The 23,605-nt window shown below is 43.1% G+C and overlaps 3 protein-coding genes across 4 annotated transcripts; 2 read left to right on the top strand and 1 right to left on the bottom strand.

The window, feature by feature from the left end:
- Window positions 1-101: 101 nt before the first annotated feature.
- dhx30 (DEAH (Asp-Glu-Ala-His) box helicase 30) lies at window positions 102-8,071 on the top strand. The gene is made up of 19 exons (XM_034614756.1): window positions 102-311; window positions 632-768; window positions 853-963; window positions 1,074-1,340; window positions 1,431-1,580; window positions 1,658-1,810; window positions 2,155-2,625; window positions 3,378-3,761; window positions 3,888-3,966; window positions 4,072-4,176; window positions 4,274-4,449; window positions 4,587-4,793; window positions 4,882-4,963; window positions 5,086-5,279; window positions 5,378-5,537; window positions 6,462-6,619; window positions 6,738-6,841; window positions 6,943-7,082; window positions 7,472-8,071. Exons 1-19 carry the CDS (start codon window positions 140-142, stop codon window positions 7,729-7,731), a joined length of 3,510 nt encoding a protein of 1,169 aa, XP_034470647.1. The 5' UTR covers window positions 102-139; the 3' UTR covers window positions 7,732-8,071.
- A 4-nt stretch (window positions 8,072-8,075) lies between these two features.
- Window positions 8,076-11,455, bottom strand: LOC117778882 (alanine aminotransferase 2-like). Of its 2 annotated transcripts, none has more exons than XM_034614760.1 (11): window positions 11,246-11,455; window positions 11,050-11,139; window positions 10,809-10,917; window positions 9,997-10,130; window positions 9,648-9,891; window positions 9,484-9,563; window positions 9,248-9,384; window positions 8,840-9,014; window positions 8,633-8,728; window positions 8,362-8,474; window positions 8,076-8,215 (listed from the first exon to the last, which is right to left on the bottom strand). In XM_034614760.1, the coding sequence occupies exons 1-11, from the start codon at window positions 11,348-11,350 to the stop codon at window positions 8,125-8,127; spliced, it is 1,374 nt and encodes a 457-aa protein (XP_034470651.1). In that variant the 5' UTR covers window positions 11,351-11,455; the 3' UTR covers window positions 8,076-8,124. The 2 variants fall into 2 exon arrangements, with proteins under 2 accessions (XP_034470651.1, XP_034470650.1); XM_034614759.1 differs by having other exon boundaries at window positions 8,573-8,728; window positions 11,246-11,452.
- A 1,554-nt stretch (window positions 11,456-13,009) lies between these two features.
- LOC117778885 (ranBP-type and C3HC4-type zinc finger-containing protein 1-like) lies at window positions 13,010-23,136 on the top strand. The gene is made up of 9 exons (XM_034614761.1): window positions 13,010-13,489; window positions 16,701-16,875; window positions 17,962-18,054; window positions 18,138-18,279; window positions 18,379-18,469; window positions 18,561-18,846; window positions 19,378-19,484; window positions 22,054-22,152; window positions 22,251-23,136. The coding sequence occupies exons 1-9, from the start codon at window positions 13,223-13,225 to the stop codon at window positions 22,302-22,304; spliced, it is 1,314 nt and encodes a 437-aa protein (XP_034470652.1). The 5' UTR covers window positions 13,010-13,222; the 3' UTR covers window positions 22,305-23,136.
- The last annotated feature ends 469 nt before the right edge of the window (window positions 23,137-23,605 follow it).

Raw genomic sequence — 23,605 nt, forward strand, 5'->3', positions numbered from 1 at the left:
TTTTATTTAGATGTCATTTGATTTCACGCCTAACAGAAGTTTTACAAGAATTAAATGATACTCCTCGCCAGTCGGTGTCGCTGTGACAGCTGCTGTCTACTTCCGCTCACTGCCGCAAAGAAGAAGTTGTAGTTTAAAAATGGCGCTACCCGGTGGTTTACTCGTGCGGCTGAGAGGACTGAGCAAAGTCCCAAAATGTGTTTATAAAGGAGGCACGACAGCGTCCAACTGGACCGGAGAGATGCGGTGGTACACGACCAAACCCGGAAGCTTCGAGGAACCCGGTGCAGCGTATTTCCAGACTAAACAGAGTGAGTGAAAACCGGCTGTTAGCTAGGTTAGCTAGCGGCTAACGGGTTTGACAGACCTCTGCAGTGCTGACCCTCAAGGACATCCATCCTGAAACACACAAGTGAATGAAAGCTCAGTTATCACAGCTGTGACGCTAAAACGCTGAAACACCTCATATAAACTCAAACAGCTTCGAAAGGAGAAAGAATCACAGAAACATTAAACCAGAATTTCTCAGTTTGGATGCAAAACAAATCCTGACCCCACTTCTCCACAAGCAGTGTTTACCTGAGGTGGATGTTGTTGTCTGACCTTTTTCTTTTTGTTTTTAATTGTTCAGATAACCTCAACACAGATCTCCTCAAGGAGTTTCCACACCCGAAAAGCCTCTTGAGTAACACCATCTCTCGCTCACTGGGAACCAATGATCTGTCCCGGCACATCCAGTACAGTTACACTGAACACGCAGGGGTCAAGGTGAGAATCAGTCGCGATGATCCAGGAAGAGGGAGCGATAATGTCTCAATTTATAAGTTTTGTATCGATTCTCTGTTTCTGTAGAAAGCTACTGTCACACTATTGTGGCCCCACAAGATCGAAGAGGAGGGTTTCGCCTCCAAGAAGAGCGATGCAGAGCGATTCGCTGCAGCCGCTGCTTGTCTCAAACTCAAAGTAAGACTTGCTGTTAAAAGTGGACATGCATTTCTTTATTATTATTTAACGTCTCTGTAGTAATTTGCTCGTTCTCCACTCACCTTCCCCCCTTTTCTCTTCGTGCACAGGAAATGGGTGTTATTGGACCAAACAATCAGCTCCCCAAGAAGAGAGCTGGTCGGGGTAGAGGAGGGATACGTACAACCTTTAATGATATCGAGGAAGACCCTTGGACAGATGACTTCCACTTGTCTAAATCCAAAGCAGATGCACAAAAACAATACCTGCCCATTGTAGAAGAGTCCTCCGTTGATGATGCGCTCTCCTTGTTTCCTCAACCTAAACATCTCCTAATCCGGGTCATCCAGGTGGCCACGTCGTCTAACAAGACCAAGGTTCGTAGCTCCCGTCCCTGCCACAGTGAGAACGAGTCACTTTTAGCTCACGGTATGTACTGTAAATCAATCTGTCATCTTTTATTACAGGACATAATGAATTTCAGAACAACAGGAGGGAAGCAGAAGAAGTGTGAACTGACCCTGAGCTGGCCGGAGAAGATGACGTTCACAGCCACAGCGACCAACAGAGTGACAGCAGAGAGGAAAGCTGCGGCTCTTGCGTGCATGAAGCTGAAGGTGGGAGCGACCTCGATGAAATACTTTACCTTTGCATGTCAGCTTTGTGCTCATTTGTGTTATGTCACCTGGTTTAGGAGCTCCAGCTGCTGGATAAAAACAACAATGTGCTGACTCATGCCAAGTACCACCATGATGAGGTGAGGCAGGCTGGGGACAGGGAGAGACGCCCCCTCCCACTGGAAATCCCCAAATACCTGAAGGTTAACATGAGGGAGTATCTTGAACAGGTGAGAAAGATGGATGGAGCTTTTTATTTAAATCACATTTATAGATATGTAAACTGCATGGACAAAATTTTAACATGTACTTTTGGTCTTGGGCTGTAGTTTTTCTTGATTGTTGTTGTAGTTCTTGTAGAGACATTTAATTATTACAACATGATCATCTTTTCAGGAAGGTTCCAAAAAGGAAAATTAAAAGTCAGTAATATAATGAGCTATCTTGTGACCCCTCAGATTTAACTTGGGATCCCTTTTGAGGGTCCCAACCCCCAGTTTGGGAACCACTGTCATTGGCCATTTGGTGATATTGTCATTTTCCATCAAAGCTAAAGTCTCTGTTTTTCTAACAGTACCCAGTGGCAACAGAAGTACAGAAGCTATGGGAGGAGAAAGAGGCAACGGGAGAGCAGACAGTAAACCAGGAGGATGTCGACAAGGAGGATGACTTAGTGACAGACGCCATCACGGGCAGACCATACAGACCTTTGTCCAAGGGGGAGGCTCAGCAGCTCAACATCCACCTACAAGAGGAGTGGGAGCAGTTGAACCCTGGACTGAGCGTGGAGCTCCCGGTTGACAGCCACCGTCAGAGCGTGGTCTCAACAGTGCGATCCTCTCGGGTGGTCGTGATCGCCGGGGAAACGGGATGTGGCAAAACAACGCGTATCCCCCGTTTCCTGCTGGAGGAGTGTGTGAGAGGCGGGGAGGGTGCGAACTGCAACATCCTGGTGACCCAGCCTCGTAGGATCAGCGCCGTGTCAGTCGCTCAGCGTGTTGCTGATGAGATGGGCCCAGCTCTAAAACGCAGTGTGGGATATCAGGTAGATACAAGTTTACAGAACTATGCCTTTACTTAATGTATTATGTCAGTTAGATGTAAAATTACTAATGGACAACTTACAATAGATAGATAAACATGTATCCATATAGAGATGGATGGATATTTGAAAATTAATGTCGGCATTTTGTGAATTTTCTCTCAATCTATAAATGATGTGATTTTAGTTCACACTTTATTGCATTACCTCTTACTCCGGTGTCATTAAAGTAGAGACAACAGATGCAGAAATACTTATTTATTATATAAAGGAAAACTTGGATCAGAACAAAATTTGTTTGACTTTTTATTTTATTTTTTTTCAACATTAGCAATGATTGTTGTAAAATATGCTACAATTTTACATTTACTTTTGAATAAGCTGCTATTTAGGTTTTAGAATCCAAAAAAGATGCAATACAAATTCCCCTTTTTTTAATTTGGTGTTTTTATTAAAGTCCTAAACAAAATATTTATCAGGGCAAATTTTGATGCTTTTAACTAAGGTCCTCATTATTCTGTAAGCAAGATGCAGATGTAAAACTTAAAAGGTTTTATTTTTACTGCATTGGTAATGTTATCTTTTTACTCTTGAAATGAAATTAAGAGTTTATTAGACTCCATGTTTCTGGTTGGATTCCATGTGTAGAGTTGATTCCTTCTGTTGTAATGTTCTTGTGATTATTCACATTTGAGGATAAATGTGTTGACAGTTTTTGTACAATAACAAAGCAAATTAATACTCTCTGTACGAAGGTGAGACTCGAGAGCCGACCCCCTGAGCACAGCGGAGGAGCGCTGCTCTTCCTCACTGTGGGCGTCCTGCTGAGGAAGCTGCAGTCCAACTCGTCCCTGAAGGGAATCAGCCATGTGGTGGTAGATGAGGTCCATGAGAGAGACATAAACACAGACCTGCTGCTGGCCTTACTGCGCTCCAGCCTGAAGGAGAACCCCGACCTACGAGTGGTTCTCATGAGCGCTACTGGGGACAACCAGAGGCTGGCCCAGTACTTCGGAGGCTGTCCCATAGTGAAGGTGCCAGGGTTCATGCACCCAGTGAAGGACAGCTACCTGGAGGATGTGCTGAGACAGATGGGACGCCGACTGCCAATCAAAGAGAGAAGGGAGACAGACAAGCAGGTGAGCATTGACTCTCAGAATGGATTTGTTTTTTTTACTTTCACGTTCATCCCACTTTCCTACATTTTGGTGCAAAAAATTCTCTTGTGTCCTGTGTAAGAGGAATTTGTATATTGTGTTTTTAAGGGAGGAAGAAATGAAGTTGCACCTGATCTAGATTTAGTAGCTGATGTCATCGAAAACATTGACAAACATGGAGAACCAGGTAATTAAGCTACAGCCTTTTTTAACTTGCATTAGCTTTTATAGCATTGTTATAGATGGTGGCCTTGGTTATGATTCTCAAACCTCCTTTCCCATCATGCTTCAGGTGCAGTGCTGTGTTTCCTCCCTGGATGGCAGGACATCAAGGCAGTTCAGGAGAAACTCGAGGAGAAGCCCCACTTTTCCCGCGGCTCACAGATGATCCTGCCATGTAAGAGGACGGACGAAGACTTGTCTTCTAAGTGTAAAAAGAAGATTCCTCCCTATGAGCAGAAAACATTTATCATTTCTCTCCTTTTTTCTTTAAGTGCACTCTAGTTTATCAGTGGCCGACCAGCAGGCTGTGTTCCAGCACCCCCAAATGGGCCAGAGGAAGATTGTGCTCGCCACCAATATTGCTGAGACCTCCATCACCATAGATGACATTGTCCATGTGGTGGATGCAGGAACTCACAAAGAACAGAATTATGACCCACGGACAAAGGTTGGTATAACAGTTTCTGCATTTACCAGTTGTTCATTAAACTTTTTTTTTACATCTGCAAAAGTATAGATTTGCAAGGTGTGCTATTTTCTGGTGGAATTGTATAAAATAACTAAGCAGACATGTTTGTTTTCTAGGTCTCCTGTTTGGACACAGTTTGGATATCCCACTCGAATGTCACTCAAAGAAAAGGGCGAGCAGGGCGATGTCAGCCAGGACAGTCCTACCACCTGTTCCCACGAGAACAACTGGAATCCATGAATCCGTTCCCAATCCCTGAGATCCTGCGCACACCGCTGGAGAGTTTAGTAGTGCAGGCAAAAATTCACAGTCCTAACTGCAAGGTACTGATGTAGAAGAATGGCTTTTGTGTATTTATTTACTGCTGTAATGTATTTTTCTCATACTGAATGATTCTCTGTTGTGTTTAAGGCTGAAGATTTCTTATCCCAAGTGTTGGACAGTCCAGAGAAAGAAGCTGTGAGAGAGGCTGTCCGAAATTTACAAGACATAGGTGAGTGACTCGCAGCAGCTTGTGCTCCGGATCGTGTGAGGATATTTCAACCATCCTGTCTTTTTAACTTGCATGCGTTTCTCTGCTGCATCAAATTGATGTCAATGCTTTTATTTTGGCAGGAGTTCTGGACAAGACGGAAAACCTGACACCTTTAGGAGAGCGTGTGTCCTGTATGTCATGTGACCCTCGGCTGGGCAAATTGCTGGTCCTGAGCGCCATGTTCAGATGTGCTCTGCCCATGTTGTCTATTGCAGCATGTCTGACCAGGGACCCTTTCTACAACAGCATGCAGAACAGAGCACTAGTCAACAAGGTGAGTTGTCCTTGTTTATTAATCAATGTAGTTCTAAAAACGCAACAGATATGACTTCTTGGATATTTAATATGATGATCTGTGCTCTGTTTGTTCAGGCCAAAGAGTCTCTGACTGGCTCCAGCTACAGTGATTATTTGGTGTTCAGCAGAGCTGTGTTGGGCTGGAAGAGAGTTCAGCAGGACGGCATGAGAGAGGACAGAGATGATTATCTGCACAAACACACTCTGTCCAGGGCCAGCCTGCGATTCATCAACGGTTAGTGTGACGCGTAGTGTGTCTCTTTCTTTAACATTGTGAGATAGGGCATCTTTCAACATCTTGTTAATTCCTAAGAAGATTTTTCATGGATCTTGATTTAAAAAAAAAAAAAAAAAAAAAAAAAAAAGATATTGCATGTTAAGGGAACTGATATTGAGTGTGTGCAATTTGATGCAGAGTTAAATCAAAATTCAAATGTGGTTTCCTAAGGGGACTGTTGGGGCCTGACTGAGATATGCGTTCTTCTGAGTGCCGAACTAGTTTCCAACTGCAAAGACGTGCAAAAATGTGTCAAGTCGTTCTTTTTAATCTTTGGTAACCTTTTTTGTGAATTAATCTTTTTCATAAACGAATCAAGACAAATCCATATATGGAGAATTTATGGCTGTAGATTATGCTAATGATGAAATCTCACCTCTTTCTGAATGGGTTTAAGGTTCAGTGTGTAAGATTTAGGTGAAAGGGATCTATTGGCAGAAACTGAATATAAAATAATCCTAGTATTGTTTCACTAGTGTGTGATTGTTGTTTTGTTTACCCTAGAATGGGCCCTTTCTATTTAAATACTTATATTTACACTGGGAGCGGGTCCTTTCTACGGAGGCCACCATGTTTTTTACGGTAGTCCAAACTGGACAAACTAAACATCTTTTGAGTTTTTATGACAACTGAAGGCTACCACAGGTTCTCTATCATGTTTGGAAGGGGAGGGTGAGGTGAGGGGTATTCAGCTGCAGCATACAACTTCACCACTAGATGTCACTAAATTCTACACACTGAACCTTTTTTAAAGAAGTTCGTGGATTGGACTTGGAACACTTGTATGAAGAACTGTCACAGAAAAAAAGCAAGATGGTTTCAAGATAAGATTGACAAAGACAACAAATGCATCACAAAGTCATTCCTCCCCTTGTGTCATAGGTCTCATCTCTCAGTTCAGTGAGAACCTGCATGAAGCTGAGCTGGTGTCTCGTGCCAGTGAGTGTCAGCGTCACATGTCCCTCTACAATGAACACAGCAACCAGGATGAGCTGCTTAAAGCTGTGCTGCTGGCTGGACTTTATCCCAACCTCATTCAGGTATTTGGCAACTTCTCTGAATGGAGTCTAATATAATATGTATCATATACAGCTTCTTTCCTTTGTGCTCCGTCTTTTGTCTTATGAAACTTTTCATCCTGACTGTTTTTTGTTTTAGGTGAAGAAAGGTGTTGTGACCAAAGGAGGGCGTTTCCGTCCCAACAGTGTGTTTTTCCGAACCCTCACTGGCCCGGTGCATCTTCACCGCTCCTCAGTCAACAGGTCAGAGCATGATTGAAAATTCAGCTACAGCAGGTGTTGACTTAAATAGTGTGTGTATATAAATCTAAGGCCTTTCTGTATGTTCCTTCATGATATTTTAGAGGGAAAGAAGAGTTCCCAAGTCGCTGGTTGACCTTCTTCTATGCAGTCCAGTCAGGCGGGACCGTTTTCATCAGAGACTCGTCTGTAGTCCATCCACTCGCACTGCTGCTGCTCACAGACTGTGATATCACAGAGACAGGTAGGACATGTCACTGCTGACAAAATACAGCTTCATTTCACTTCAGTTTAATAAGCCTGACACTGTGTTGTTAGCTTATGTCTGAAGTGAAGAAGCTGTTGTTTTACCTAAATCAATGGTCATTTTCAGCCCAGAATGAAGAATATTAAAAGATAGAGGGTTTTTTTTTTTGTCACTTTGGCTCTGGCAAGAAACATTCCTTTTCTTAACCCCACTGACAAACCTTTGAATTGGTTAGTTTTTCCAACCAAGCTAAAAGCTGCCAATGATCAAAAACCTTAATTCATCTCTGGACTGTGCATTCTAAAAGTATTTTCGTCTGAACAGTGACGATGCAAATGTATAATCTGTTTTCTAAACAAGAATTATTTTTTTTCCTTGTGTCCCAGTGAGAGGAGACATGGTGGAGGTGTCATTTCCTGGTCGCTCTCTGATGCACTGCGAGTTGACAGCGGAGACGTGGGAGCTGCTGTGGGAGCTCCGCACCTCCATTCAGACCATGCTCTACCGAAATCTCAGCAATCCCAGCAACGCAATCACCAACTCTTCTCAAGATGGAAAGCTCATATCCTTGCTCATCGGGCTGCTCAACAATACAGACTCGAGCTCTTTCCCTCGGCATCACTACAGCGACAGTGAGGTGGATTGAAGACCACGAGCTTTGTACACTTGTACATCGGCTCCTCTGACTGGTACAGAGGAAAGATCATGGCATCCTTTTTTTTGGTTAAATGTCCGAGTACATGAGCTTGCGCTTAATGTGCTGAACTGTGGAATGTCCTCTGCTTCTTGAGGTAAATTATCAACTTGCACTGACGTGGGAGGAATCCATGTTGGACTTAATTGTTTCATGGTGAGTTATTTGCTTTCTGAAAAGTAGAGGTTGAATTTTTATCTAACAAATAAAGACAGTGTCTGGCCAGAGGTCATTTAAAATGACTGAAGTAAATATCATATTTATTGTAATAAATATTCAAATGTCAACATGAGGAAAACTGTTGCATTCTTTTTATTCTTCACTTAACTGTTAGTGTTTATTTACTTAAGAAAAATCTTCCATGAACTGTGTGTGGAAGCTTGTCAGACGTTTCAGTAGTTCCTCCATGATGTCCTGAGGCGTCATGATGCAAAATCTGTAGAAAGAACAGAGGGTTACAGGCCTGAGGTGTAAAATGTTCCAACACGTATTTTGAAATATTCAACTCTTCTTTGAAATGGTCCACTTTAACTGTTTTTATGTTATGATGCATTTACAATTGATTAATCTGTAGTTTTATACCTGATGTGGAAGGTGCCTTCCTTTTGTCCGTACTCACAACCTGGACTGACTAACACACCAGCCTCCTCTAGCAGCCTGGAGCAGTAGAACGTGTCTGGCTTCATTCCCACTTCCTAAAATATGGAAAAGCATCACATTTGATCACAGATATGTGACAAATTAATAACATTGCTCTGGTTTTGCCGTGCATTCTGTAAGATGGTATTGGAACCTTGGCTTTCTGAATGGCTTTAGATGGAATATGAAGTCTGGGGAACACAAATATTCCTGCCTCCACGGGCTGGCAGCAGAAACCCGGCAGACTGTTTAAAACCGCACGTGCTGTCTTTACATTATGAACCAGCGCAGTCCTGATGGGTTGTTTCTCCTGCAGAACAGGGAGTTGGAGGCAAGAACAGAAACAGTAATTATAAGTAATTTTCAAAAGAAAATCAGGCAATGAAACATCCTGCTAAATAGTACAGTAATCTCTGCTCACCACATCATACAGAGGGTATGATGGATCTCCTGGTTGTGGAGGGTTCATCATCAGATCCAGAGCCATCTGACCCAGCACAGGGGCACAGGTGTCCATGGAGAATATCGTGTAGATGTATTTCATAACAGCAGGGTCCAGATTTACCAGCTCCACATATCCACCACGTAGACCGCACCTGGAGAGACACAAATCCAAATGGAGTCGTAACATTGCCAATATGAAAACTTTTATGTTATATGTTAACTATTTATGAAATGATTATGTGAACTCGGAGACTTAATATAATTGTACGTCTTCCCATCTTCTTCATCATCCCTTGAACCTGATGGTGAGATTGTTTTCTCAAGTCAAGAATGAACTTTGTTCTAAGTTTTGTGACGATCACCCGGCACAGAGTAACTCACTCACTCTCCCATGTAGCCTTTGGACGCTGAGTGGAAGGAAGCCAGCTCCACTGTGTCTGAAAGAGGAGGCCCCATCTCTGCCAGGACCCTCTTATAGGAGACAAACTCACTGTTCTCCCCATAAACACATTCCTGATAAACCTGTGGAACGGAGACTGTCTCACTTTATTGTGCACCTGTATTTACTGACTGTATGAATTTTTCCATTATGCTTGGATAGATAACACTTAAAACAACCACCTCATCCGCCAGAAGGAAGAGTCTCTTCTCTGAAACAAATCGGATCACCTCCTGCATGGATTTCCTGCTTTGGACGTGACCTACAGGCAAACACAGGAAAACAACAATGTGATAGAGTATATTAGTATAAATATACTCGGATGATCTCCATTCTGTTTTATTACCTGATGGATTTCCAGGGTTGATGACATACAGAGCCATAGGATTACACACTCCCTTGGCAGAGTCCAGCGCTTGTTGCAGCTCCTCCACCTGCAGCTCCCAGCCCTGCCTCTCACTCAGGTAATAGGGAACGATGACGGCTCCCAGTCCCTCTAAGGACAACGTGGTTGTGCTGTGACACGGCACTGGAGTCAAAACGCCGGTTCTGGTAGAAGCTTTGCTGTTCACCAGGATCTTGAGCATATTCTTGTAGGCACAGTAAAAAGACTGGGTGAGCATGAAGATCGTGATAATTTACAAGAGAAAGGAGTTTGTTATAATAATATATATTATAGAAATATTGGTTGTTACCGTGAGCGCCCACTGTGAGCCTGGGCTGATGTATATGTTTTCAGGGGGGGACGGAGCGCCACCATCTCGTCTGGTTATGAATTCAGAGACTCTGTGGACTATTTCTGGAATACCTCTTGTGTTTGTATAGGCACCTGTAGAAATAACACAGATTGTGATGAACTGTCACAAAATAGACTAATAAAAAAAGCTGCGATGAGACTGCAGCACAGATTGATGATATGACGATATAAAATGACTCAGACACTTGTTTTGACGGCGTTTCAATCCTTTTAAAATGACGGTCAGACACTTGTCGATAGTAGGTCCCTAGAAGTTCATACCCTTGTGTGGTTTGTAATTTGCACTTCAGGCTCACCGTGCAATAACACAAAAACATCCCCTCACTTACTGGGCTTCTAATCATACAGGTTTTAAGTTTTCTACCACCACCCCTTCATTATGCGTTTGAATGAAATCTCATTAGTGGTGTTCAAAACATTGAAAAATTAAAAATTCAACAAGGCCTCCATTCATAAAACAGCCGATCTTTTACTCTGCGTAATTCACAGTAGCACTTTTGTCACCAGTTTTTACAGGAACTATTATTAATGTGGACAAGATATGTTTCTGTAAACGCTTTAAAATGTAATTTTTCAAGGTATTTAGCCCCTTAAACACTAATTCACAACTGTTCCCCCCCCCCCCCAATGTGTTGGTACAGGGCCGAAATCTTCTAGACAGGCATAGGTTACTTAAAAAAGAGAGAAGTCTAAAATGATTATTTTTATGTTTATAATAACTTCATTACTGCATTCAACCCTAACCCTTACCTACACTCCCTCCACAGCATTCCTGAAGCAGCCTCTGGGCCCTCTGTCTGACGTCCACAGGCAGTTTGTCACTGTTCACAAGCTGAGGGTAAAGACACGCTGCCAGAACCTGCACAAGATGAGACCACATCAGAGAAAGACAGAGGTTATAAGTTCAGATGGAAACACAGGGGGATCGCACATGCAGTTTTTTTTTTATTTACACAGCTTAAAAGTGCAGCCTGTGAAGGTCACTGAGTACCTGACGGACAAACGACAGAGGTTTGATTCCTGCCCTGTGCGGGTCGCCCCAGCAGACATCTATCACTTCTTTGTACGGTTTTCTCACTCCCTGTTGACAAAGCCGAGATTCCATGTATCACAACACATTTTGGAAAATCTACTGTAGCTACCATATATCGTAGATTATTATATTACTATATATTTTTTGTCTTTACCTGTTTGAGCTCTTCCCTGATCCGGATTGCTTGTCTGGCCAGGACTGCGTACTCCAACTGCCTCATCTGCTTCACATTTGGACTCATCTCCTGCAGCACGGACATCTCGGTTTGTCTCGAACCTCGATCTGACCAGACAGACGACTGTTCTGAGCTGAGCTGTGTCTTGCTGGTGAACTGGCTCTAAGTCCAGTCACAGAAACCAGACCACACAAACGAGAAAGGACGCCAACATAAACATGGAAGAAATTTGGTAATATGTGCCTAATTAACAGACTTTACTTTTGAGAACATCTTCTCCTGAGAGTTTGCTGTTTTATATTATTGATTAACCATATTTCGCATAGACGATAAAAACCCTTTACTTATCAACTTTTTAGTCTGGGGGGGGGGCTGCCACTATAGGCCCCATTAGAAATAAAGCATTTCTTTTCACAAAAAGCTGGAGGGCTTTTAATTTGAAAAGCTTACAGGAAGCGTCGCATAACAGTGAATTAAATAGAAATAAAGGCATATTTATAAGGCTGCTTCAAATAAATGCATCAAGTTAAAACTCCTGTCTTTGACACAAATGTAGTGGTCAAAAGTTTAGGGTGACAGTTGAATGCCAATCGGGTTCACCACATATATCCAGAATAAACGGGACGGGAGGCTGAGGATTCCAGAAATAGACAATTTATTCAAGTTGGACAAAGGATTTAAAAAAGACTGATCAAACAGCACATGATCATGTGCAATGTAGGGAGTACTGGCCTGTACTTGATATAAATAACAGATTAAAAAGAGACAAGTTAAAGGCTCCAGACCCAATTTAACAAAGTTAAAATATCATGCATAAAACAAACACAGCACACTTTAAGAATCTCAACACTGGTGTGATTGCACCAGTGGATTATCACTGCAAGCGATATTATACAATGAAATAACAGAAGAGGGCCTCTAGTTTACGGAGCCAATAACTCACCAATATTCAAGCCATTAAACCAGGATTGCACAGTACCCGTCAACCACATTGCACATTACCCACAGAACAAAGAACAAAATAAAATAAACAAAGAAACCAGAAATCAAACCAATTAATCAGAAAGAAACTAAATCTAAACAAAATGAAATCTAAATGTGGGGAAAAAACAGTGACCGTAAATATTCTGCCTGAAGGCAGCCCTTCAATTCATTAAAATAAAGCAGAGACCCACGCCGTCCTTATTGTCTTGACGACAAGTAAAGTATCGTTCCCATTAGTTTGTGTGTACACGCTGACTGGAGATTATTACAGCGTGCCTGTATGGCGACGCTGATACCGTCTCTCACACACACACAGCTGTACGCTGGGCTCGCAACAAACAATTGGCGTCCACACCTGCTGCGCCCACGCTACACTTCCTCACAAGACCGGCAGTGGAAAGAGAGAGGGAGAGAGCGACTACGGTGTCCCTAAATAAACTTCGCCAACTCCCCTCATCCTATAGGCATCGCCGTCCTGTCAGGTTAATTAGAGCTGTGATTTTATATCTACAATGACATGTAAGCATAACTAGGAAAGTAACACTGCGAAAACGATCCTGTTTTAGCTAAAGCTTTTTATTAAGGATTGACCCCATTACACAAATATGGTTTATATGTTGTTTGATGTTTTTGATTAATAAATAGTAATTACTTTGTAATGTAATTTCATATTTATAGTACTTCCGTGTTTCTAACATTTCTGTTGAGTTGGATGTTTCACGGTGACGTTTCTTTCCGGACATAAATAAGAGACGGACTCCTGCACTTCCTGTTGTGTGAATGTAGCTCGGTGCTCAGCTCGGGCAGAAATGGAAGAATTTGCGCGGCGAGGAGAAACACGCAACCTGCCCGCGAAGGAACGCGCCCTCTCCGAACACCGGTGGACCGAATAGACCGCTCAGAAGCAGCGGGCAGCAGTCCCACCCGCCGCGGGGCTTCAGTCACCCCCACCCCGCCTCTGGTGTCCGCGACATGGCTCTCAGCTCGGGCGGCTGGGCTCCTCCAGCCCCGGTGCCTGCCTCCTCGTCCCAGCAGGCTGCCTGCGGCGGGCCTGCGCCGACCGCCTGCTGCACCACCGTGCTAATGTCGGTCCGGGTGTCGGTGTGCCACTCCGGGATCCGGCCGCTGTGTCTCCCCGGGGCGGGCAGCGAGACTCTGCGCCTCCAGCTCAGCATGGACCCGAGCCGGGCCGGAGAGTTCCGCCTGGCGCTGCGAGACACGAGCGGAAACCGCAGTGTGGTGAGAGCCCGTTCACCTGTGTAGCAGCAGAGCAGCCTCCATGTTAGTGAGGAGCCACAGATTGTGTTTGTGTTTTATATCCACACGGGCCTGTACACAGCCTCTGGTGGAGCAGTCAGCCACAGACTCAGGCTTTAAATCACATTAGGTCTCCTCCACTTTGTGTCTTTATCATGACAACACCACCACAGACTTTCCCCCGGATCCACTGCGACGACTCGGCGTCAAACATTCAGCTGAACCTTAACTTCTAACTGCTGTTCTCATCTGACAGTAACTCAGATTAACTCCTAACAAGTTTATACATGTTCTATAAACCTGCAGCTTTATATTGTCTCCGAGTTACAAGAGCCCGAGTTCAGAGCGCTTTTAGTTTCACTTTCAATTCCTCGCTTCCCATCAACACCTTCACTCTTATGAGAATCATAACAGCAACATCGGGGAGGAAACCCTTCGACGGTGACTCTCTTCGGTTTCTATGTTGTCCCCACTACAAGGAAACAAACAACCGCTTTGTTCAACCTTGAATTTGTCCCATGTGTCATGACAGACATGTAACACACGTACTATGACAGTCCACTCTCTTGATTCGTGTCAGACGTCGCTGTAAAAGTCCCTTTTAGAGTTCCACACATGATTCATCACCCGAGCACAAGGTCAGTTTAGACCCAGCATCTCTTATCATTCTACATCATAACATAAGACTGGGCTTTCCACATGATGTAATCTGGTTGTAACAGTTCAAATACTGTGCCTCTGTTACAGTCTGATGCCACCGCTCCTTTAATACACACTGATCTTAATTACTACATATTCTCTTCTACCTGATTGTCAACATGTAGAAACTTGATGAAATGGAAAAGTAGGAACTAGAGAATTATGAATAAACCTTCACTTTGTTTCACACCAAGCAGGAGGAAATGACTCAGGGATGAAGTGGATGATATGGAGAAACATACATGTTACTGCATGAATTTCCATGACATGATTTCTACTTTATAAGACATGATTTGGAAAATCTGACATGACAAATGCTATTTCTAGAGAATGTGTCCTCTGCTGTGTTCCTCTCTGCTGAGCGGCTGGTTGGTCTCAGGCGGTAGATCAGTGCACGCACAGCAAACTCGGTCCCTCATGCATTTGATAGATGCTTATGAAACACTTATAGTCGTTTAGTAAACATGTTAATTGGGATGCGCACGGTAAAATACGATCAGTTATACAAATCAATCTGAGGATTAGAATTCAAGTGGCCCAAATGAGCTCTAATTAAGTTACCAGCTGGATGTAAATGAGTTGCTTGCTCAACAACCAGCGCTTGTGGAAAAGCCCTGTTGAGAAAAAGTTTTGAAACTATGACACCAGAAAAATGAAGGAAAGACTCTCTCAGCGTTATGGTATTTGTTGTGACAAACTTCCTTTTGAGTTCCGGAGTGCTGACGGTCACACGGAACAAAAAGAAACAATAACATACAGCTAACAATGTGCAGCAGTTAGTTTAACGTGAAGTTTAGCCGCCCTGCAACGGTTCAGAGGTAAATTCAACCTTTATTACCACATCAGTGCACAGTTTGCTCACATGAGGCTTGAAGTTCATTTGAAGTAGCAACAACGACATATACTTCATGGTGTATACTTCATGGCGTGTACTTCATGGCGTATACTTCATGGTGTGTACTTCATGGTGTATACTTCATGGTGTATACTTCATGGTGAATACTTCATAGCACAGATTTCAGACTGAGCCTGACGCATCATAAAATGATCCACTGAAAGGATCATGAAGCCTTACAGTGGATCTACCACTAACAACATACCTGACAACATACCTGACAGATCAGTAACACAGTGCTTGATGTGTTACTGGGTTAATGGAAGAGTTTCATTCTAGTTTCTTCATCTACTTCTGGTCTTTCCAGCCCAACATATGTACATTTGACCCTTCGGCTAATTATTGCTGGTTTTCTATTTGCTGTTTTCCTCTAATGAAGCAGGTTTTATTGCATCTGATCCTTGTCCTTTACCACCTTACCTCAGTTTCTGCTTGATTTCTCTTCCTTTAAGCACACACAGGGCTTGTTCACTATAATAAATTTACCCTGCGGTGCTGAAGTAAGTTCTTTAAATCCTTTTGTTTTCTCTGTATCTCAGGGACTTTGTTTCCATTTCAGGACAAGTTCTTTGTTCTCTCTCAGTATTACAGCTGATTACTGGCTGCGGGCCGCATCGACCCCAGCCGTAGAGACGCACGATCATTCTTGAAGTTGACCTTCTTTTGCACTCTGCCAGTCTCACCTCCTTAAGTCTCGCAGTCCTTTTGTTCATCAGATCCACTCTGTGCTTTGTTCCCTAAAATCTGACTTTGCTTGGAATCAACTTTTCATCTCATGCCAGACAGATTCCCTCCCTACAATCGAGATGCTTCTTGATTTGCATGGTTCTACTTTGATCCCAGCTTCTTTTAGCTTGTCTGCCTGAGCTGGCAGGCTTTTCATACACAGTCATTTCACAGTATGTATAGACATATACACACACACACTGTCTGGCAGGTGGCAAATCCCTCTTTGCTGTCTTTGTCTCACCCACAACAGACGTCAGTGCCTTAATGTTTCTCTACATTGCCTCAGTGAAAGAAAAGATTATACTCAACAATCCCTTCGCCTCCAATCTCCCTTATTTATGACAAGTCTTTCACTGTCAGAACCAAGGTTTCACTTGCTTCCTGTAATATTTCAGGGAATTATTTCCCTTTTCTCACTTTATCGTGGTCGTGCAAAGTGTTTTTCGTGTTAACGTCTAAGAAAAGGTTACCATAGGTTTATCTGCAAATTCCAAGGAATGTCTGTTTCCCAAGGGCCTGAAACTAAATGATCATAATAAAAACAGCACTGTCGAGCAAATCAAGTCAATTCATAGATGAATCCATCAGCAGATAATTAATTAATCAACAATTATTTAGATTTTTCTCTTTATTTTTTAAGCAAAAGTGACAAACATTTGCAGCTTTTTCAAATGTAAGGATTTGCCTGTAAATTGAAGATTTATAGATTTGGGACTGTTCGTCAGACTCAAAGAATTCATTGTAAATATTTCCCCATTTTATTCTTTTTTGTAAATAGAAGTTAATGACATGCACCACATTTCCTTTCTTATGGCCTTGCAGAAATACGACGACGCCTTCTGAGATCTGTTTGTTGTTGTTCACCCTCAGTTCATTGCCGAGTTTGACCTGCGCTCGGTGCAGTATGAGGTCAAGTCCCCTCGCTGCCATGAGATGCGACTCGCGGCTCCACCACACGACTGCATCCGCTTCAACTTCCGCTGCGACCGGGAGGCGGAGGAGTGGGCCACAGTGGTGATGTCATCACTCAGAGAGGCACATAGAGGTGAGTCTGACAGATTTTGTCTTTATTCCTCAACCTGCTGCGTCTATGAGCTGTTGTTTTTGAAGATGTGGTTAAAGCAGTGGTTCTAACCAATGCCACACACACTACAACTATTCAAGATTAAATAGTACTTAGATAAGACAGATGTGTCCTTGTAGTTTATATAGTTTAGTGTCCATATCTACATTTCCTCCTCTTTCAGGCTGAATATAAAATATGGTAAACCAACAACTGTCATTTGCCTCAAAGGAAAGGAATAAAAATAGGAATGGCACTCAGTGAAGCTCATACATCTACCAAGACACAACATTTTTGCGGGCTATCTCGCAATGTTAAAGCATGTGGGGGGAAAAGGATCCTGGAGCTGCCCCCTGATCCGGATCCACACCCAAATTTTAGGGGTTCTTCTAGGACTAATAGCACATCCTTCCACCAAGTTTCATGGTAATCGGTTCTGTATTTTCGATGTAATACTGGTAACAAACAAACTAACAAACGCAGATGAAAACATAACCTGCTTGGTGGAGATAGGAAAATAAATACAGGAATAAATAAATAAATTACAGATGTACGTGAGCAGACACCATCATGGAAGTAAATTTTTCTTTTTTTCTTATCTTTAAAATAAAGAGACCAGATGAATTGGATGTTAATCTCATTAGTTCCTCACTGTCTATTAAACATTTATAACACAGAGCTGTGGACATTTTCTAAAGTAAACAAGTTGTTTAGTTGCTCTGTTATAAAAAACAGGAAGAGCAGCAGTACGTTTGTTAAGTAGAGAATGTTAATTGCTGCAAAACTATCAAGGTAGATTCTTCAAGCAACTGTAAACTGGGACTTAAGTTTGTCAAAAGAAATGACAAGTTAAAGTGTAATGTCTGTAAATTACACATGAGCCGAATTTATGAAATACTTCAATGAAGTAAACGTAAGGAATCGCTTGATTGTGTGTCTGTGACGTGAAGTCTTTTCTGTGGGATTAAGGTGTGTTGCTGATTCACACGTTGGGTCTTTATCAGCCAAACGTAGCCCGAACAAATACTCATATCGGTTGATATTGTTGTCTCTTCTCTCGTCTGACAGTTGCAAACATTAACACGTACGAATCAGATGCCAGACAGAACCATACGGTAGCAGCCATGGAGCAGTGGAGCGCTGCCTCGCTGCCGGTAACTGGTGAGTGTCGCCGTGTTTCATCCCTCTCTCAACAAAACATGCTCTGAAACGGACGCCTCTGAACGCTGCCTCGTTGTTTGTAGAGGAGCTGTGCTTGGAGCTCGCCAGGGCCATCGAAGCAGGCGACACTCAAGCCGCTTCCCAGCACGTGTCCGCTCTGGCTCGACAAAAAGCGGTGCTGACGATCCAGCTGTCTGAAAAGAACTACGCAGAAGGGGAGATTAGGTGAGTGGTGTTGTGCTAAAGAGTTAGTCAGAGTAACTACGACTCATGGGTCTTCCTGGTTGTGTATTTGCAACTCACCGTGCTGTATTTGTGTTGCAGTCTGTCTGTGGTTGTGGAGGATGTTTCGTCGTCCTGTTGCGTCACAGTGAAAGTGTTCCCCTACATGACGGTAGCTGCCCTCAAGCAACAGGTTAAAACAAACAATGAATTGACAATGAGATAAAAAACATCATATAGTTGCTTTGGCAGCTCCAGTGACCTCCTCCGCTCTTCTTCTTCAGGTGTTTCTCGAGTACGGTTTCCATCCTCGCGTGCAGCGCTGGGTGATCGGTCAGTGTTTGTGCACCGAGCCGAGGTCGTTAGCGTCGTACGGGGTGCAGAAGGACGGGGACACGGCGTACCTCTACCTGATCTCCGCCCGGCAGGCCCGCGTTACCCGCCAGCTGTTCCAGCAGGACCTGGAGAGCGCCCTCCTCGCCCCTCCTGTCCCCCCAGGCAATGGACCCATCTCGCAGGATTGGAGGGCTTATAGCACGCTGCCCTCGAGGCTACCACACAACAACCAGGGTCAGACTGATCTTTTCATACCTTTAACAAACAGCTAAGGATTTTAAATAGGATGGTTTAAGTTCATGTTAACACTTCTAAACTAAAAGAGGGTTTCATTTCCTACAGTGAGGGATATTTATACAAACAGCAAACTGCAGTATAAATAGGATGTTATGTCAGTCTTTGGTGAGTTTTATTGTTGGCATAAAGGTCTGAAAATATGTAATGTATGCTTCATTTGGTTCAGTACTTCAGTCATCTAGCCTATATTTCTAAATCTGACACATTTACATGTTAGATTTAATGTTAATTAATGTGCATTGTACAATTTATAAATAAATAAACATAAAACATGCACATCATTCAGCTGATATGGATGTTAACAGTAAATTTTGCCTTCTACTCACCGTTTCATCTTAAGACGAGTGTTTGAGTACAGAGTCAACACCAGGAAACGTGCCACTCTGTACAAGTACTGCATGAATACTCCATTACTACACAGGACAAAGCACAGAACTTGTCTTTTGTTGTTTTTTTTATCAACTTTAGGCGGAGCAGGAGGAGGCGGAGGCGATAGACCAGCTGATATCAAAGATGTCCTCGACTTAGAGAATCTGCGCCTGAGTGATCACACCAACAAAGCCAGTAAAACACAGGTAACTGTATGACACCAGTCTGTACTGTTTATAAGTTCATCATTGATCCTGTAATGGATCTACGTTAAACTCTGCTCAGACTGCAGCAGTTTAAAAACCTAGATAATTTTGAAAACTGGTTTCATCACAAACATGAGAATCGTCACAGATATTCTTCTCAATAATCTTAAACACACCGGTACTACAAGATAAGAAAATAATGACACAGCACAGACTACAGGATATTATTAAGATTATTGCTCCAGAGGCAGCGATGCATCACCTCACGTGTCTCATGTGGCCTCAATGTAATCACAATGTCTGAGAGCGACAACTTGCTCTAATGTTAATGAATAAAAGCAGAGGGCCAAACGTTCAGGATGAGAAAATGGTCAACACGAGTTATCCATTCTTCAGGTGAGATTTTATAACATCTGTCCAGCTGACGTTCATATCAGAATGTTTAGCGTTGCTTGGCAGCTCCGTCAGCTGATCCAGTCTCTGGCTGTTTTGGTTCTGCTCGGAAAGTACTGAAGTAATCATCCAGATTTTAAATCCTGAATATCAAACAAGTTTGATAATTATCAGGGCCGAATATCTACAGTGTAGATTTCTCCACCGAGTCCTGGGGCTCCTGTTGTCTTTAGGCTCCTTTCACTTTCCATCACAACTTAGAACTAGGGCTACGTTGTAGCACTAACGGGCCTGAGCACACGCATTTTGAAGCCTGTTGCAGTTAGTGGAGAGAGCGATCAATGACCAAGCGCACGTCTCCGCGTTGCATGCCTTTTTGCGCACTGCGGCAAGGACAAACGCTTCACTTCCTGCGTCCGTCACGCGATGTCGATCCTTGCCTGCTAATTGCTCATTACGGTCCACGCTATCAATTGCACATCACACCGTGAACATTTTATGTAAATCAAATGATAGTTGTAAAACAAAGCTTACTTCCTGTTGCCAGACTAATAGATCTGTAGGGGCTCTGATGTAGCGTGAGCAATTTTGTGTCAATTGGACAATGTTACAACAACATAATTATCACACTGATCAGTAGGTGGCGCTATATGGAGCGTCCGTCTGTCCGTCCGCAAAAAAAAAATACAGACAGACGGACGAAATCCACGTCACGTAACTTAAGTTTCGTTACTTAGATGTTACGTAACCTTACGTTACTTAGTTTTCGTTTACTTACTTTACGTTACGTTACGTTACGCTACGTGACGTTACGTCACGTAAAGTTACGTAAGTTACGTAAAAATAACGAAAAGCAACGAAAAACAACTAAAAGTAACGTCACGTAAAGTAATGTAACGTAGCGTCACGTCTCCATCGTCTCCTTTGGCGAAGGATGAACCTTCGCCGCACCTCAATGTTTACACGGTTTGAAGAAATGTCACAATTCTGACCATGGTCCTATGACTTGACTGAGTTCATTTGAGCTGTATATTGTAAAGCAGCCAGGAGCAGTGTATCAAAGTATAAAACATGTCACTTCCTGTAGCCAGCAGGTGGCGCTGTAATGATGAGTCAATATTGACACATGGATCTGATCAGGGCGGGACTGTGAATTAGGTTTGAGGCTGATAGAATAATGCACAGAGGAGTTATAATAAATCCCTCTTTTTTGGCGAATCATCAAAATTCTACGCCACGCCACGGTCACACCATGTGATGAAATCAAATATACCGAGGTAGTTTATATCTCCATCTTGTTGAGATGACATTCACAGAAGTTTAAGTTGATCTGATGAAAGCCCAAGGACAAGTTCATCAGAGTAAAATTTTAGAAAATGGCAAAAATGGCGGGCTTCCTGTTTGGCTTTGGTGGCCATTTTTGGCTGTCATGAAAAGACACGTCCCTCTTGATTTTTGTACATGACGGCCAATCGTAGTGCCGGGGCTGCCCTTTAGGGGGCGCTAGTCAGTTGTTTGACACAGCTTGACATGGTTGCGGTCAGTGGATGAGGAGGAATACTTCCAAGTGTAAGACGTTCCAAAAACAAGACATTTCCTGTTGCAACCAGGGGGCGCTGTGATTTTAAGTCATAATTTCTGTCTAGATGACAGGCCGGGAATCTTGACATTCACCTCAATTTGAAGTTGATCTGATGAATCCCTGGGACAAGTTCGTTCAAGTAAAAATGTGGGAAATGGCCAAATTGACCACTAAATCTAAAATGGTCGACATCCTGTTGCCTTTTTCATAATGCACTGAGAGACTATTTTTGTGCATCTGATTATGATACACAACTGTCCTCATTTTCGTGAGGATCGGTGAAAGCTAACTGAGGGTTTTTTCCGTAGGTGGCGCTGTTGAGGCATTTTGCCACGCCCATTTCAAATTACTCCAGAATACAATAACTTTTTGGGGTTTTGAATTTCCTGCAAACTTTGGTCGGAATTTGAGCATGTCTAGGCCCTGAAAAAGCCCAAAAAGGGAAATAATAATAAGAAAAATCCTTACAATGTCAATAGGGCCTCCCACCGTTTGGTGCTCGGGCCCTAATAAGTTCAAATAAAGTTTTCTCTGAGCTGTCAGACTAAGAAGAAAAGTAAAATGACCTTACCTCAACTCCCCTCCTCTCCGCAGACCGAGTGGGCGTGTCCCTCATGCACTTTCATCAACAAACTGTCTCGTCCGGGCTGCGAAATCTGTGCCACAGCCCGACCAGACACACACATCCAGCAGGTACGGCACCAGATCTCCATTATTCAATGCACCTGTGCTTCTCCACTTTACATTTCCCCTCAGTGACAGTCACCTCTTTATTTCTCTCTCTCACAAAGGAGAAAGGGAGGAGAGAGGAGCGGGGGGAGCCTGGTTTGAGCAGCAGCAGCTGACTGCCCATCATCACCCTCCTGTTGCATTTTCTCACTCACACACACATACATGCACACACACGCAGAGTGAGGATGCTGCATCCGCCACACACATGTCGACAAAAATACTCCCATGCAGACTGTCGAGTGCACTGAGAGTCGTCCGACAGCGAGCAGGCTGCTGACGACGTCTGAGGCGCTGTAGCATGACACAGGCTCAGACCACGGTGGATGCTCGGAGGATGAACTGCGGCATCAAGCTTTGACCATTCATGATGATGATGATCCTGACATACATCTGAATTTGGCCAGAACTCTTTCTTATTTATTTTACAGGGTGTGTGTGTGTGTGTGAGTTTGTTTGTTTGTGCGTGTGTGTGTGTGGTGCAAACAGCAAAGTCTGATTTAATATTTATTTTAGGGAAGAGAGAAGTGACTCCTTCTCGTGTGATTGCGTCTGAAGTCGAGAGGACGTCGTACTTTCAGTTTCTGCCGACTGTGAAGTGAGAGGAAAGGTGAAGCTCTGTGGGAACATCCCGCTCTGTTCAGGTGTGTCATCTGTCGGTGCCAAAATGTAGGGATTTAAAAAAAAAAAAAAAGAGCGACGATAAAATGAACAGAAGTAACGATGTTGCGTTTACAGGGTTGTCAAGTGCTTTTATTTTTTATAACGGTGTATCAAGTGTATTATTTTTAACAAGATCCGTCGAATAATTGATGTCGATTTTATCCGTTGATCTAATTTGACCCGATTCCCTCTGGGCTGTGACAGCGATGGAATGATCTGTTTTCAGTACATAATACTGTAAAAACTTGCATTAGCTGAATAAACATAATGGAACTAAACCAATCACGTTCTATCTATTGATCTATTTTTCTACGATTCACTGATCGATGGACAAATTGTTCAGGTTTTAATTGCAATCAGCCGCGTGTCTTCATGGATTCCATTGGTTGATCCACCACTAAACGTATTAAATTGCCTTGAAATCCAGTTCAGACATGTATGGTTCCCAGACAATTGTCAGATAAGGACATTGTTGGTTCCCCCAAGTTTTCCTCTGGTATCACCTGCAGGTTGATATTTTTGGCTTTCAGTGAAATTTCTTGATAACATTTGAGAGCTGGAACACAAGCGCATCCGTAGTGATCAACTCTGCAGGGGCTGACATGTTACTCTGAGGATGAATTCAGTAGACTTTGGTGATCTGTCTTTTCCTCTTGTGTCTCCGTCTAGTTACGTTTGGAAGTATCTTCCAAAATGTCTCTCTGCTAGATGGATGAGCAAAAATAAACAGTGTAGATATTCTTCTTTGAAGTTG

This window comes from Hippoglossus hippoglossus, chromosome 17 (genome assembly GCF_009819705.1).
Source record: "Hippoglossus hippoglossus isolate fHipHip1 chromosome 17, fHipHip1.pri, whole genome shotgun sequence".
NCBI lineage: Eukaryota > Metazoa > Chordata > Actinopteri > Pleuronectiformes > Pleuronectidae > Hippoglossus > Hippoglossus hippoglossus.